Raw genomic sequence first — 16072 nt, forward strand, 5'->3', positions numbered from 1 at the left:
TTCACACGTCGTGAGGTATTATTCTTCTTTTGATTTTTTTTAGAGCTGTTTCTCATTGGCATATAAAACAGGTGTGCAGGCTGGATTTAGCCTGTGGGTCACAGTTTGCTAACTTCCGAGTCTGCAGTTTGTTGTTTGCTGACCCTATCCTTTCGCCATGCTATCCTGTCCCTTTCTCTGCAACCCTGAGAGTGCTTCCCTGGTCCAGGCCCTCTTCATCTCTCACATGACAGTGCAATAGCCTCTTACTTACCCTCCTGCTTAGAGTCTCACCTCCAATTTATTTTCTGTTCTGCTACTCAACTAACTTTTCTAAGACAAAAGGTGACCACTTCGTTCCTCTGTTTGAAAGTTTTCAATGACCTAGAGCAAAGCTTCTCAAATATCAATAGGCACCCGGGTCTTGTTGTTAAAATGCAGATCTCAGTTCAGCAGGCTGAAGATTCTGCATTCCTGCCTAGTTCCCAGGTGATGCCAATGTTCCTGGTTCAAAGACCACAGTTTGAGGAGCAAGAAGAGACAGTAAAGACAAACTGAACAGACCTTTCATAGGTTGGCCCCAACCTTCCCTCTTATTTTCCACAATCTGTTTCTCATGTATCATACAGCTTCTAACTATACCAGAATATCTGCTATGTCCTCATATAATCATTGTATTTTATTCCTTGTGCCTCTGAACATGCAGTTCCTTTTGCCTAAAATGTCCCGCTTTCTGTTGACAACTTAGAAAATTCTAGGTAGGAGGAAAACACCGAATGAGTTCCTTAAGCAGTCTGTTAAAAAAAAAAAAAGTAGTAGTGATAATTAAATAGTAATAATAATAAAAGCACGTGCTAACATTTACTAAATGTATTTTAAGCCTGAGGTACTGTCCTAAGTATACATTATCCCATTTAATTTTTGCAGTCCCTCGGTGAGGTAGTTGCTGTTCACATTTTGTAGCTATAGCAACAGAAACTCACAGGGGCTAACTGCCTGCTCAAAGTCTTAAGTCTGGAAAATGATGAAGCTAGGATTTGAGCTCAACTCTTTGTGATGCCAAGTCTTCTGCTGTTAACTAAAGAAATGCACTCATTCAAAAACTATTTGTCAAGCATCTTTTATGAACTCATCATTGTTCTGAGTGCTATACACGTAATGGGGAACAAGTCAGAAAAAACCTGGCTGCTCTGGAACTTACATTCTAGTGGGAAGGCACATGAAAAACAAAAAATATACAATAATCTCAGGTCAATTTTATTTAAGGACATTATCAGAGAAATAGGGAGGAGGGGGAGCCAGATCATGCACAGCCTCAGCAATCATATAAGGATTTAGAATTTTCTTGGAGTACAATATGAAGCCATTGGACAGTTCTAAGTAGGAGAGTGATACGATCCAATTTACATATTTCAAATGCGTAAGGTACACATTTCCCCCACATTTTAGTATCTCTAAAATTGGAATATGCTTTACATAGCATTTGCATAATTGGTGCAGTTTCTCCCTTTTTGGTAGTACATAAAATAATGTGGCTTATAATTGATGGTGTCTGAGGTTTCATGATGTGCAGTATGTTCTAAAAAAAGTCAGTCTGGCTACTGTGTGGGAAAATAGCCTGTGCAGGCAGGAGCAGAAGCAAGAGATCAGCTCAGAGATACTGGAGTAGCATACGGAAGAGTCTTAGATGTGAACCAGGGAAGTCGGGGAGACAGGGCAATGAGGGGTATCAGATTTGGGACATACTGGAAGATGGAGCCAATTTGTTCAGACTATTTAGTTTAAGGCAAAGGGAAGAGTTAAGGATGACTCTTGGGTTTGTGCCTCAGTAACTAGGAAAATGGTGACACCATTTCCTGAGATATGCAAGACAGTGAGAAGCATATTTGAGAAGAAAACCCAAACATTCAATTTTTTCACATGGTAAGTTTAAGAGGCCAGTGGGTTATCCAAATAGAGACTCCTTGAATCTCAGCTGATGTCTAGTACCTCACGGAGCATCCCCAAACGTGTGGCCACAAGAAGCACACATCTGCATTAACTTAAGGATGGGGCAGAAGAGCTCTGCTTACTTGTCCAGGAACAAAACCTACGGGGACATGGGGATCTTCCTAAGTGGGAGACTGTTTATGTTCCTTTGGGGACATGGCAGCGTTACCTTTACAGTAGTGGAGTATTGCTGGGAAAATTTTTGACACTGGTCCAGTTTTGTCTGATTTCTCTCAATTTCTGCAAACAGCTCCTAGGAACCAAAATATCACAACCTTATTATTTTCATCATCACCACTGAAATAGCTGAGCATCTACTATGTTCAAAGGCAGTGGTTTTCAAACCTTTACTGCATCAGAACCACCTTGAACACTGGATTAAACACAGATTACTGGGCCTCACCTCCAGAGTGTCTAATTTGATAGGTTTGGGTTCAAATCTGAGAACTTGCGTTTCTAACGTGTTCCCAAGTGATACTGATGCTTCTAGTCTGGTGAAAACCACTGTTCTAAGTATTTTACATGTATCACTTCATTTAATCCTAACTACAATAATCTTATGAGGTCGTTTGACTAAATTACGCACTATGTCTATTTTAAGGTCTTATAGTAAGATAGGGAGCCAGGATTAGAATTCAGGCAATCTAATCCAGACTTCATATAGTTAACCTAAACGCTAAACAAAACAAACAAAAAAACCCTGAAGGCCAACAAATATTAACTGCTTTGAATGAAATAATTTTCTTCCACTCACAGCTTTCCCTGGGTTTTCGTTCCCATATTCTAATTCTAGTAAAATAAAATGTACCACCAGGAAACAAAATAAAGCAAGGTAATTTTACTCTGTCCATCTAGTGATTTCAGTATATATCCACAGAAACTCAAGATTGGAAGGGAACTTACAGGTCATCTGGCCTAAATGCAAAACCAGTATCTTGAGACCATCCTGCTTGAACCCTTTTCAGAAGACGGTACTCAGAATGTCTTAATATTTGGGGGAAGCTAATTGCTGGCACATCCTCTTTTATGGTGAGCTACCCCCCCACCCCCCTCAACTTCCACCATGCTACGGCCGCACCTACCGTCTGCTGGCTGAGCTGCTCTGACAGCACTCTGCTATCCTCAGCCTGACCTGGCTTCATCATTTCCTGCTGGGCAGTGGTTTCCTCAATCCATTTGATGAGAGTTCTGTGGCAGGCTCTGTAATCTCCCAGAATTTCCTGGATACTTTCTAGCTCAGATTGGCTGGAGAAGCAAAGGGAAATTGCTATCAGAGATCTTGGTATAAATACAATTAAATAAATGAGGCTCCAGTTGGGCCTGACGACAGAACATACACCTCTATTTGGGGGGAACAGCAATGCAACACTGAGTGGAAGCTATGCATGTAGCTAGTACCCTTATGGGGTTAAAAAGCGAGTAGAAACAAGTCATGCCCTCCTAGGCCTGGAAACTGCTTTGGGAGCTGGCACCTCATGATAATCCTTGTCAAAATTTTCACCCATGTTGCCAAGCATTACCAGGTTTCCAATACAGTAGAACTGCCTATACCCTTCTGCCCTCTGAGGACAGAGTACCTGTCAGAGTACCCCAGCTACGATTTATAAACCACTGTATTTCTTGGGGCGAAAAGTAGGAGTAGAGTGGGTGAAAATAGTAGTTATTGACTGTTAATTCCAGTAACAGCTTCTATACCACTGCTGTTAGTCTAAGTAGCCTTGGGATAATAATTCAATCACAGAGAATCAATCCAAAACCTGAGTCTCTATAACCCCTCTTCCTGTATATTTTCCTAACCAGCCTAGCCTCATATAGGTATTTCCTATTCAAATTAGTCACCAGAAGCAAACTTTAAGTAACAGATAGAAGCCACTAAATTAGCAAATGAAAAGGAAGCAAAAAATTCTGCAAAGTCCCACTATAAATACTGACTCATACTTGGATTCAAAGCTAATAAAACAAGAGCTAGACCTCAGGTTTTGTCCTTGAAAAAAGATCACTAGGCCACTTTTCCAGTCTATATTCTAAGACCCCATTGTCACCACAGCTTAACTGGTTAAGACCTGGGACGCAGGAGAGGCGCTGCTAATAGGACCATCACTGCGACCCAGCAGCAAGCCTCAGGACTGCTCCAGGGTGGTCCCAACTTCCTGTCACCTATCTTGTGTAGAATATATGCTGTCACTTAATTTCTACCCCTCCCTATCAATTTTTGCCTTTAAACAAGGATACACAGGAACAACTCCATTTTTGTTTAAAACCTTAGTTCCTGAATCCTAATAGGAGAAAAGAGTGGGGCCACCACTCACCGGGTCTCAAGCTGGGCAATGACCCGGTGCCAACGCTCCTGCAGCTGGGAGCCTTTCTCCTGACAGCGCTCCAAATCCAGGTTTCGCTCTGGGGTCAGACGACTCAGCTGCTCTGCCACTACCTTGGCCTTGGCAATTTCCTCCTCCAGGACTGAAAACACTGAATTCTTGTCCTTTGCATCACCAAGCCAATGCTGTAAAATAGAAGCACAGCAACAGGTTAAACACATTTCAGCTACAAAGGACTCAGACTAAGTTTGGAAACAAGGACACTGTCTACAGCGGGCTCCACCTTCTATCTGTGATTCAGAAGTTAGACCCTATACTGTGTGCACTGGAAATGCCTCCAAAGTCCTCATGCACACTGGGCAGCCAAGCGCAGGCAGCACAGTACACACAAATGTGCAAAGAGCTTGTGTTTGAAACCTGGCTCCACTGCTTATAAGCCAGGAAACCATGAGGAGTCACTCGGCAACGTGAATCTTGCTTTCCTCATCTGTAAATAGAGAGAAAAATCCCTTCCCCATTCTACCTCTCCCACAGTTGCTTGTGAGAATCAAAGGAGATAACAGATAAGCTGTTATAGCATAACCATTGACTGTATCCAATTAAACTATGATCTTACTAGGGAGAAGTGGGAAAAAATAAGTAGAAAAGCATAGTCCTTATCCCTCTTTCTAGCTCAACATTATTTCTCAACCTTTTCTTCTTTGGATCCACATTACAATATATTACATGATATTCTGCTGAATTCAAATGCAAACTTAACTCAGCGTCATGCCATCCAAAACTGCATTTCTCTGCTAACCCAAAGCAACGGATATGTTAAGTCACCCTCCAAGGAAACCCAGAGCAACAAACCTGCAATGTGGACCGATGCGACTCCAGAGCTGAGAGATCCGCTGGTACTGCTTCTTCCTGACTCAGCTTGATTTCATAACCTTTGACTAAGAGTTCAGCATCCTGGATGCCACGCACAATAACATCGATTGTCTTCAGCCTGTGAGGATAAAATCACTTCCATTAACACATGCATTTTAAGGGCTGGAGCACTATAGAGAGGTTCACAAAACATAACTGCCAAAATCAATTTTACCATTACTAGATGATAGCAGGGTGAAACAGGGTTTCATAAAAGAAGGAAGCATGATAAATGTGCTGCCAATTTAAGCCAATTAAAAATAAAGTTCTGTGTGGCACTGGGACACACACACACACACACACAAACGGGGGCACATGGGAGAAAAGGCATGAGGCCAGAAACCCACTCAATACTATGAAGGCTCTAAGACCTTTCTCCTCAAGGTCATGGATTGGGGATAGGTGGGGAAGGGAAGACCTTCAAAGACGAATACTTAGTTTAGTTGAAAATTTTTCTTTTTATTCTTTAGTGTCCCTTTTTCTTTTATTTTTTATTTATTTTTCTTGGTGTGTGTGTGGGGGGGGGGAAGTAATTAGAGTTATTTATTTATTTATTTTTAATGGCAGTGCTGGGGATTGAACCCAGGACCTCGTGCATTCTGAGCATGTGCTCTACCCCCCCCCCGCTTTTTCTTTTATAAAAGCAGTATCTAATCAAATAGAAATGAGGTTCAAAGTAGTCCTAAAACTGTAAATCAACTTCCCTTCTGTATCCCTGACATTTTTTGTTGCAGCCCAAATGAACACATTCCCTGTTATTTGGAAGTCTCTTTTCGTGAGTACAAGCTCTTCAAGATCTGCAGTCTCCCTGGATAGTTCATGAAACACCCCAGGCACTTTCTCTTCTCATCTCAAGGGAAAACACTGCCCTCTGGACCCAAACCCTCAGCTCACTCACTTGTTCAAATAGACAGTGGAGAGACCATATACATGGTCCATTTTCTCCACCAGCAGATTGAGTTCTGAGCGCAGAGTTGGAACACTCGAACCAGATGGGGACTGATGGAGAAAGCTGTTACATTTCATGGAAACAGCATCCAAGTCTGACCTCAGTTGCTGCAAATCCTCCTGGGTGTGCTGTCATGAACAAGACACATAACAAAAACAGAGACAGAATTGAACAAAGAAGTTAGAAAGAAGTCTTTGTTTGTAATAGCATAATACTGGAAACAACCCAAATGCCATATATAGGAGAGTGATGGCAAACTAGGGAACAGCACTGAAGGGGAAGCAGAGAAAAGAATACACACCAGTAATTTCTGAGAGCAGTACTGACTATAGACATACCTTCAGGCTAAAGACAAAAAGAATTACATTAAACTCTAGTTAGTAGGTTTGCTTGTTGTAGAATGAGTTACCAGTTCTGAAAACACTATCTACACATGTTAGAATTGAGCAATAAGTAAATTTATTGTGGATACTGTGAAGGAGGTTCCAGTCTTGGGGAAGACAGTTACAAATATGTAAAGAGAAAAGGTTACAATAAGCCTTGTACTATTGGTTTGGAACTGGATGGTGATAAATACATACGGATTCGTAGTTACGAGTATGTTCTATCTGCTGAGCAGGCCTAGAAGTAGACACCCCAACAAAAATGAGCACACTTAGCACCCGATCTTGGTTTCTAAATAAAGGAACCTAAAGGAAGTAGGACTCCTTGGATAAAAGGCTGATTCCAGGAGCTGGGGCTGGTAAAGGCAGGAGGAACCTAGAATTTCTTGTTTTGTTTGTTTTAAGAAATAAGAAAGCACTCAAAGAGTGATGAGAACATTTTAAAAGACGGCTAACTTTGGGAAATTTCAAACATCAAAATAAAGATAGTAGCAAATTACAAATCACTGAATTAAAATAAGACTCCATAAGCCCAAATTGATATAACAAAGGAGGAAAGGAGCGAGCAGGGAAGGCAAGCTCTTCCCTTTTGATAGAATGGAAAATTTGAAACGTTAAATGAATGTCAGAATTAGAAAATCACCTTTTGGCAACAGTCACACTAATAATTAACTCAAACATCAACAACAGATGCTATAACTAGCTGGTGAAAGTTTGATGTGAAACAGGATATTTACATAGCCTCAAAGTGTCTCCTCACAAGATACTTAGTAACCACAATGGGGAAAATAGCAACAAGTGATAAAAGCTACCACCAGTGAGGGGACAAATCAGCATCACATGCCTCCTGATAGGATGCGCCGAGGACACAGTATCACTTCTGCAGTCTTCCTGCCAAAAATGTGTAACCCGTATCTAACCCCGAAGAAGCCTCAGATAAACACACACACAGGGATAGTCTAGAAAATAAATGGGCTGTACTCTTCAAAAATGTTAAGGTCGGGACAGATGAGCAATCAAGAAGTTGTTTCAGGTTAAAAAGTCTAAAGAGACATAGTAACTAAATGCCATGTGGAATACTGTACTGAATCTTGCACCAAAATATTCTTTTTGCAGGGGATAATGGGGGTCGGGAAACTATTCAAAAAGGCATTTATTTATTAGGTCAACTGATCAAATTTCAATTAAGGTCTTAGATAACAGTACTATATCAATGTTCACTTCCTGATTTTATTTACTGTCCCGTCGTGTTTTGGGAAATGTACACTGAAGTATACAGGAGTAAAACAGCATCATGTCTGGAAGTTACCATTAAAAAAAAAAATGGTTATCATTATGTATATATATGTAAAAGAAAATGATAAAGCTGATGTAGAAAAATGTTAGTATTTGTGGAATCTAGGTGAAGGCTATATAAGAATAAAAACTTTTCTGTATATCTGAAACTATTTCAAAAAAACTTTTTTTTCTAAAAAAAGGTCCTTTAGTGGAGCTCAGTATTAACCTGTATCTCTTAAATGTTCTATTTAGCAGGGACAGATAGATTTTGAATGACTACAGAAAAGCGAAAAAGCTTCAGTATGAGAATTACAGGTTCATATGACATGCCTCACACAGACATTTTGGATCCTTCTTGACCAAAGAAAATTACCCTGGGCTCTCCTCATCCTCTTCAGGCTTAAAAACAACAGAGAAACTTAAGAAAACTCACTTGTCCTCATTAGGCATTGCTTTCCATTCCCTTCAAGTTCCCCAGATCAAATCTAACACTCTTCACAGAGCCCTCCTGTCCCACCTCAAGTAGAAATGTCCCAGTAACACTCTAAATTCCCACAGCGATGCTTGTTTAGAAATCCAGAAGTACACCAGGTACTATCTAATGACATCTCTTATACTGAAGACTCTAATTGTGACTTTAACCTTTTATACATCTTTAATTACACTACAAGCCAAAAGCAAGGACTTTGCTTACTCGCTTCGCATGCCCATGAGCACTTAACAAAGCAGTATTTGCTACTTTTACTTTAAGAATACTACCGCACATTTTTATAGCATTTTACTTTTCCAGGAAGCCCATTAAGTGTATTGTATCACTTAATTTTCAAAACCACTGCTGTGACTCACATATTACTATCTCTATTTCATAAGAAAGGAAATTCAGGATGAGAGTTCATCTGTTCAAAGTCACAGAGAAAATTTGCGTGAGAGCCCATAGCAGAATCTGTCTTTCCTTACTGTTTTTGGAGTCATGTGACTTATAGTAACCATGTCATAGAAAATAACACATGCATATAAGGGACAGAGAAGAGAGTGACATCTCTACTAAGCAGTCTTAAAATATGCAGCCCCAAATCAGCACTTAGAACAATTTGCCAATGTCTGCTTTCCCAACTGTGTAGGGAACTAGTCAATAGCCAGCAATATCCTGGAAGCTGAAACCATGCTTCTCCATGGGTAAAAGGCATTTGCAGGCTGCAGGGAAGAATTGTGGAGTATCGCTGCCATCAATCTGTTGCCTTATTCCTTAGGATCCATAATCTCTTGCCCTCTAATTCATTCTGAAAGCATTTGCTCTGCAATCAGCACCCAACTTGCTCTTAGGGCTTACCTCTTGCTCTGCGATCCTTAATGCACTGTCCTGCCGGGCATCTCTGTCAGCCTTAGAGCTGGCTGGGGACTGAAGTCGTCTGATTAGCCTCTGTTCACACTCCTCCAGGCGCAGCCGGATATTCTTCAGCTCTGAAATGTACATCTTGGCCACAGTTTCCTCTTTGTCCTCTGTGAATGCACAAGCACAGAAGACCATTAGGCACCACAACAGAGATCAGCAAACCTGAGAACAACAGATTCACCCTTACAGAGAGGGCACGACTGGTTCCAGCAGACCTGATATTCCACGAATGAAAGCAAGACCTTATATGGGGAACCTTCTGCCTGTTCCTAAATTCCCTGTATTATATCCTGATCTTTAAGGATCCAAACGTATTATTTCCACAAGAAAATATGATAGAATAGTTAGTAATAATAACTGAAATATGGTCTCTTTTTCCATGATCTGATTATGAGAACTCATCTCTACAAATTTTTCTTTCTCAAGTTTTTTTAGCAACTCAAATGGTAAAAAGGTGATGATGGTATTCTCTAGCCTACATGATGGGGCCAGCAGCACCCTTCAGGGCTCTCCTTCCACCCCTGCTCTCCTCTTCCCAAGGCACACACCGTTCTCTATGGACTTCAGCAGATGCTGGAAGTGGGTTTTACAAGCCTCCACCTCCTCTTCCAAGCGCAGACGGTCAGCCACTGAGAAGAGCGCCGAGTCACGGCTCTCCTGCAGAAAGTCTTCATAGTGGGCCTGCAGGTTCTTCATAACCTGGTGGCACTCCCCTGGTGCTGAGGAACGAAGCTGTGGAGAAAAGGCCAGAGGACATTTCAGTGGAATGGGAACATAATGCTTTCTCTTTCTCTCCCCTTTTGACTGATGTTTGACATATATACAAAACATTGCACAAACCATAACTGTAATCTTGTTAGTTTTTCACAAATTGAATTTGTCCACAAAATCAGCATTCATATCAAGAAAGAGAACACTACTAGCACCTCAGAAGAACTCTTTGGGCCCTCTTGGATGGAAACCTTAATGGTGGTCAATTTACCAGTATTCCCCTACTACATATATTCATGCAAAAGTTTCTAGTTCCTAAGATCCTCAGGCCTGTAACCCTGAAGCAATATCCTTGACTCCATTTTATACCAACTGGGTGAGCAGATGTCTCATGATAATGGAAAAAAGTTTCTTCTGAAAAAATCTTGCCAAGAGGATCCAAACCTAGGGTAAAGCTGTCATAATTACCTTTTCCAGGTTCCAGATCTTTACAAGGTCTAGGTCCTTCCTCAGGTAGTTCCAGGAGATAAGGCTTTTGGTGTTCACATGTAGTTGATGCCAAAGGGCCATCACCTTCTGATAAGACTGCTCCACCCTAGGAACAACACACAGCTTTTCTAAGACTTGAATTCCACATTCAAGTGGAATAAGCAGAACTGAGCTTATATGCTGAGCAGAGAGAGGCAACAAGTCAAATACTAACAACAGAAGAATCTTTAGACCCATATTAACTGAGATCCCCTAACAATTTGCTGCACTAATATATATATATATATATATATATATATATATATATATATATATATATTTATATATTTATTTATTTATTATGTCAGCACATATTTAGCAATCTCATAAATGTTACCTGAGTGTAATACAATTATGAGACGTTAGAGAGAGGACTATCCAGGGAAAGCAATGATAGAGAAAATTAGAGATAAAATAACTCCATTTGAAACTGGTGAAAAATGACAACATTAATGCTTAAAAAGTGCCTGGCTGTGTTCTATATATTTACAAAGCTCCCATAATGATTAAAAGTTAATAGTAATGTAAGAAATTCATCTGGCATATAAAAGGAAACTGTAGAATGAAGGGCTTGAGAAGATTTTTTTCTTAAGCATCCCATGCCTAATTCAGCCTCATCTTCTGGGTGACTTACAAGCTCAGATACACAGATAAAACTCAACACACACAACATTACCTTGAATTTCTTCAAGTTGAGAAATGTGAGATACAAAGGAAAGGATAGAAAACGAGAAGCCAGGATGTCAGTTAAATAACTGACATTAAACCCATTAGTTTATCTTTCCATTTTTCAAAAATCCCACTAAAGTGATAGCAAAGTTGGAATAAAAGCTCAGGAAATCTCAAAAAAGAATAAAAATACAAAGAAATAAAAAACAGAAAGAAATTAAGAGAAAAATGAGGAAATAAGTTCAGGAGATCCAACATCTGACAAAGGGGAGTTTTTAAAAGCAAGAGCAGAAAAAAATATAGAAAAAGAAATAATTAAAGAACTAATCTAAGAAAATTTTTCCCAGATCTGAAAGATATGAGTTTCCAGTTTGCATTCAGGGTTAGCACAAAGACTCACTCTTCTGAAGACATAGCATCCCCCCCTTCAAAGATTAAAGACAAAGAGAAGGAGTTTAAAATCTTCAAGGAGATAAAGATTTCATTCAAAAGGTTAAAGTGTCGGGGAAGGATATAGCTCAAGTGGTAGAGCACATGACTAGCATGCACAAGGTCCTGGGTTCAATTCTCAGTACCTCCTCCAAAAATAAATAAATGAACCTAATTACCTGCCTCCAAAAAAAAGGTTAACGTGTCACACTGTTCTGTATCACGACAGAAAATGATGGAGAGGAGGGACACACAATTCTAAGCATTTGTCAAAACCACAGTATGGCTCACTACAAAGGGGGAATTTAACAGTTACATAAACCTAAAAAAAAAGAAGAAAAATAAAGAATAAAAGTCATACTGTATGTACTTCTCAACAAAAACCCTGTAAACTAGAAAACAGTGTGACAGTATCTTCAAGGTTCAGAGTGAAAAGAATTTCTGGAAGAATTCCATAACTGACCAATTCATTATGAAGGGAGAAGAAAGACATCTTCAGATATGAGACGACTTAAAAATTTTACCTCTCACGCACTTTTTTTCATCAAGCTACTATAGAGTGCACTCTCCCAAACCAGGGAATAAACCAATAAATAAGGCTTGGAAACTAGGAATCAGAGGGTCTAACACAGAAGAGTGGTAAAGGGAATCTTGAGGGTGAAGATGAAGGACAATGCCAGAACAGCAATACTGAAGCAGGCCTACAGAGCAGGTCCAGACTGGAAAAGAAAGATAAAATGATCCAGAAAAGAGGTTTCCAAAAGAAACTAAAAATGAAAATTACCTTAAACTGGCCAAATTAAGAAGCCTTTTACAGTAAAGTAGGAGAGTTTGGGAATAAATTTGTAATATGCAAACAGACAACTAAGCAAACTTAAAAACAAAACAATGATCAACTCTAAAGAAACAAAAAGTTATTCAAGAAAGTAAACAAAATTAATTTGTTCATATATATATACTCAATCACTGAACTCATTCATTCTTTCCTTTAACAACCATTTATTGAATACCTACATGTCAGGAATGGTTCTAGGTGATGAGGATACAGAGGTAAACAAAATATACAAAAATCTCTATTCTTCTGGGACTTCTAATGGGAGGGGAAATGCAATAAACAAATGTATAATCTGCTAGGCAGTATTCAATGTTCTGGAGAAAAATAAAGATGGGTAAAGGAGACAGACAGTGATAGGCAATGAGTAGGGCTGTGGTGCATGAAGGTGATTAGAGGAACAAAAAGGTGAGGGACAGAATCACGTTAACATATGAAGCAAGCAAAGGAACTATAAAGGCTCTGAGGCAAGAATATGCTTGTGGTGCTCGAGACCCTGGAGCTGAGCCCAAGCAAAAAGAGCGGCAGAGGATAAGTTCAGAGAGGTAAGACGTGCCTGGGTAAGGCTTACTACAATGGCCTAAGTACTACATGGTTCAGCTGTAAACAACTTAATGTAAAGATAACAAATAAAATATCGATTTAAACAAAAATTATGATAAAACTACATTTGGAAGATGGGTAAAGGAGAAGTATATTGCAGGTGTGTGTGTATAAAACTAACTGTTAATTTCCTAGAGAAGGAAGTCAATAGATAATTTCCAAAAGGAAAAAAAAAAAAATCAAGAAATAGCAGGGGGGAAAAATCACACTTCTGGTTAAAAACCAGAAAAATCACTCCACAAGTTGAAAATAGTTAACTCTGGGAAGCAGAACTCTGGGGTAGGGGAGATGGTTGCCTGTTTTTATTATAAGCTTGTGGTATAACTCATCTTTTAAAAATCCATACACATATTACTTTAATAAAATATAAAGAAGAAAAGTCAGCTGTCGGTTCAAAAATTAACGTCTGAGAGTAAACTGTTTATGACTAAGAATTCTTAAAAAAAAATTATCACTGAATATCTCACTGAGATATCTCAATGGAACACAGGCATTTATTGAAAATCTACAATGTGGCAAGCAGTGCAAGACTTGATATCCTAACAGGAGATTTTCCCCAAAAGAATCTTTAAAACTTGGTCCTTCTGTTCCAGATCACAAATGCAGATTCATCCCTCCATCAGTTCACCCAGCCAAAGGGCGGAGGTGGCAGTACACGGTGGCAGTTGAGCTGAGTTACCTGCTGGCCATCTCAATGGCATCCTTATTGGGTGGGGGGATGAGGAAGCAGACCGATGGCACCATTGCCTCATTCCCTGTGGGGCTGATCACTTTCCACTTGGTCCGCTGTGAATTATCTTCCAATACACACTCATCATTCTTGCAAATAGTGATCTGAAGAGACAAATTTACAAGTTATTGCTAATGGATAAACCAACAACCCATTATTACCTGGTGCTGACCTCAAGGCCACGAAATCCTTAAGGGAAAATCATTTTGGAGATCTGCCATTACTTAGAGTTTCTGAATTTGACAAAAAAAATAATGTATAAATACACAACCCAGGAAAGGTTGTGACATCAAATCAAGGAAGCAAGTGTTTATTAAATGCTTGTTACATGTCAAGTAACTTAGTATATGAAAGTTATAAGGAGACTTTAAGACCTCTAAAAGCAATCTCTCTGTATCTAGAATCATTAGGATAAAAACTTAAGGGACATGAATATTTACAACTTTGCTTTCATGATACTTCCTCCTCCTTCTTCCTGAAAATGTTTAAGCATCTGAAATCATCAATTTTTTCTCTTGGGAGACAAGTAACCAACATTATCATCTCTATTTTATAGACAGAAATACGGAGCCACAGTAAAGTACAGGGAAAGCTCATTCATTCTTTTGTATAACAAACATTTATGGAGCCTACTGGGTGCTTGGAAGTGTGCTAGACCACTAGAAATAAAAACAGTAAAATGGTAAGCTGACAAACATGGTCTATATTACACATATTCTGATAGGGTATTTGGTTACAACACTGTGTGACAAATGCAATTTACCAGGGAATGCATGGAAGGGACAAGACCAGGTCTTGGTTAGAGAGGTAAAGAGATCACATTAAGGAATTTAGACTTTCTAAACAGAAACGGGGAATTGTTGTAGGACTTAAGCAAGAGTTGACTTCTTTTTCTAAAGATCATGCTGGTGGTACGATAAAGAACACACTGAATGAGGAGGCTGACGCAATGATCCAAATGAAAGAAACTGAGGTAGGACAGAAAGAATTACACTGAAGGGATATTTATTTACAAGCTAGTAGTGACTTGATAGTCCTCCTAGCTGTAGGGGACAAGAGGGGAGGAGTCAAGGATCTCTCCTGGGCGCTACAAAGCACTATTTCTGTCCACACGTAGGCAACTGGGTTGATAATGATGCCAATTACTGATGCAGGGAGCAGGTCAGGATTGTAAAGTTGAGGCTTTTTTTTTTTAAAGTGATAGAAGAGATCTGAGCATGTGTAAGTTCTAATAAAATAACTTTATCATTTGACTTTCTTATTATCATAACCCTAACTGAAGGCTTCCCTTGGCCCTTGCTTCCCTCTGGAACGGAAGGTACCCTTTCTACCTCCTCACCTCGATCTGCCGGTAGTCACAGATGGCCTTCACGGAAATGGTGCTCCTTAGCGTGTGGTCGGGACTGCGTGGCTTTAGCTGAACAATGGATTTTGATCTCCCAACCAGACTGGCAACAGAACTCTTGGACTGTATAAGCTGCTCCTTTTCATCCTACAAAATGAGAAGAAAACCAAAAAGACATTAATGTTGCTCCTTGGGAAGACTAAGTCAACAAAGAAAACTGAGTGCTCCACTCCCTCTGAGAATGTCACTTCTCAGTTAAGTAGGGATCCTTCGTGGAGCCATCTTAGAAACACAAGGATAAAGAAAACAGGAGAGGATGCTTCTGCCTGCTGCCAAGTACTTTTGTGCTCAAATTTTGCAGCTTTCTCCCTGTGTCCTTTTCACAAGCCATGAAGCCACATGCAAAAATAAATAAACAAATAAAACCAAAAAGAATTTCTAGCTGCCAAATACAGCTATACAGCTAACAAAGGATTTCTCCAAATAAGGTCTGAGAACATGGAAGTTAAAAATAATAATAGTAATAATAACTAGGTTGTGGTGTTTGTTATTATTATTCAATTTCTCATGGCAGAAGCCAGTTCTTGCCTCTCTGCTTAGGAGAAGCTAGAGTTTTGCTCTTTTTTTTTTTTTTTAAATAATGATATTTCTCAAGCCCTACTACAAATATTTTACCTTCTTAAATAAGAGAAAGATCTTAGCTCTTCAACCAACAGTCTAGAAACCAATGCTATTGGTGAAGGCATCATGACAAATGATTTAGGGTTTACCATTTAGAGTCCTGCTGTGCTGTATTTACATAAATTTGACTGGTTTGAAAGATGTATCATGCAAAATTGAAACTCAAGTCTCTGCAAATCCAATTATCTTAAAAACTAATGAACTTCTTGTCAACGAAATTGGTAGCAATCTACTACCAATTCCATTAGAGAGTAAAAGATAACCTTTATCCATTAACCAGGATGTTTCAAGGCCATTTTGAGGTACAAAAAGTCCCCAGAAGAGGGCTTTCTTAGGATGGAAG

At 39.5% G+C, this 16072-nt stretch overlaps 1 protein-coding gene across 21 annotated transcripts in view; it reads right to left on the bottom strand.

The window, feature by feature from the left end:
- Positions 1–16072, bottom strand: part of MACF1 (microtubule actin crosslinking factor 1) — a 311004-nt gene that overhangs the window by 129004 nt on the left and 165928 nt on the right. For all 21 annotated transcript variants that reach the window (XM_074376774.1, XM_074376771.1, XM_074376770.1 and 18 more), the window contains 10 exons: positions 15043–15195; positions 13653–13807; positions 10381–10507; positions 9750–9933; positions 9139–9308; positions 6097–6275; positions 5139–5277; positions 4278–4471; positions 3051–3213; positions 2138–2221 (listed from right to left, as the gene is read on the bottom strand). In XM_074376774.1, coding sequence (XP_074232875.1) covers positions 2138–2221; positions 3051–3213; positions 4278–4471; positions 5139–5277; positions 6097–6275; positions 9139–9308; positions 9750–9933; positions 10381–10507; positions 13653–13807; positions 15043–15195 — 1548 coding nt within the window. The remainder of the gene's footprint in view (positions 1–2137; positions 2222–3050; positions 3214–4277; positions 4472–5138; positions 5278–6096; positions 6276–9138; positions 9309–9749; positions 9934–10380; positions 10508–13652; positions 13808–15042; positions 15196–16072) is intronic.

The sequence above is a fragment of the Camelus bactrianus genome, chromosome 13 (assembly GCF_048773025.1).
Source record: "Camelus bactrianus isolate YW-2024 breed Bactrian camel chromosome 13, ASM4877302v1, whole genome shotgun sequence".
NCBI lineage: Eukaryota > Metazoa > Chordata > Mammalia > Artiodactyla > Camelidae > Camelus > Camelus bactrianus.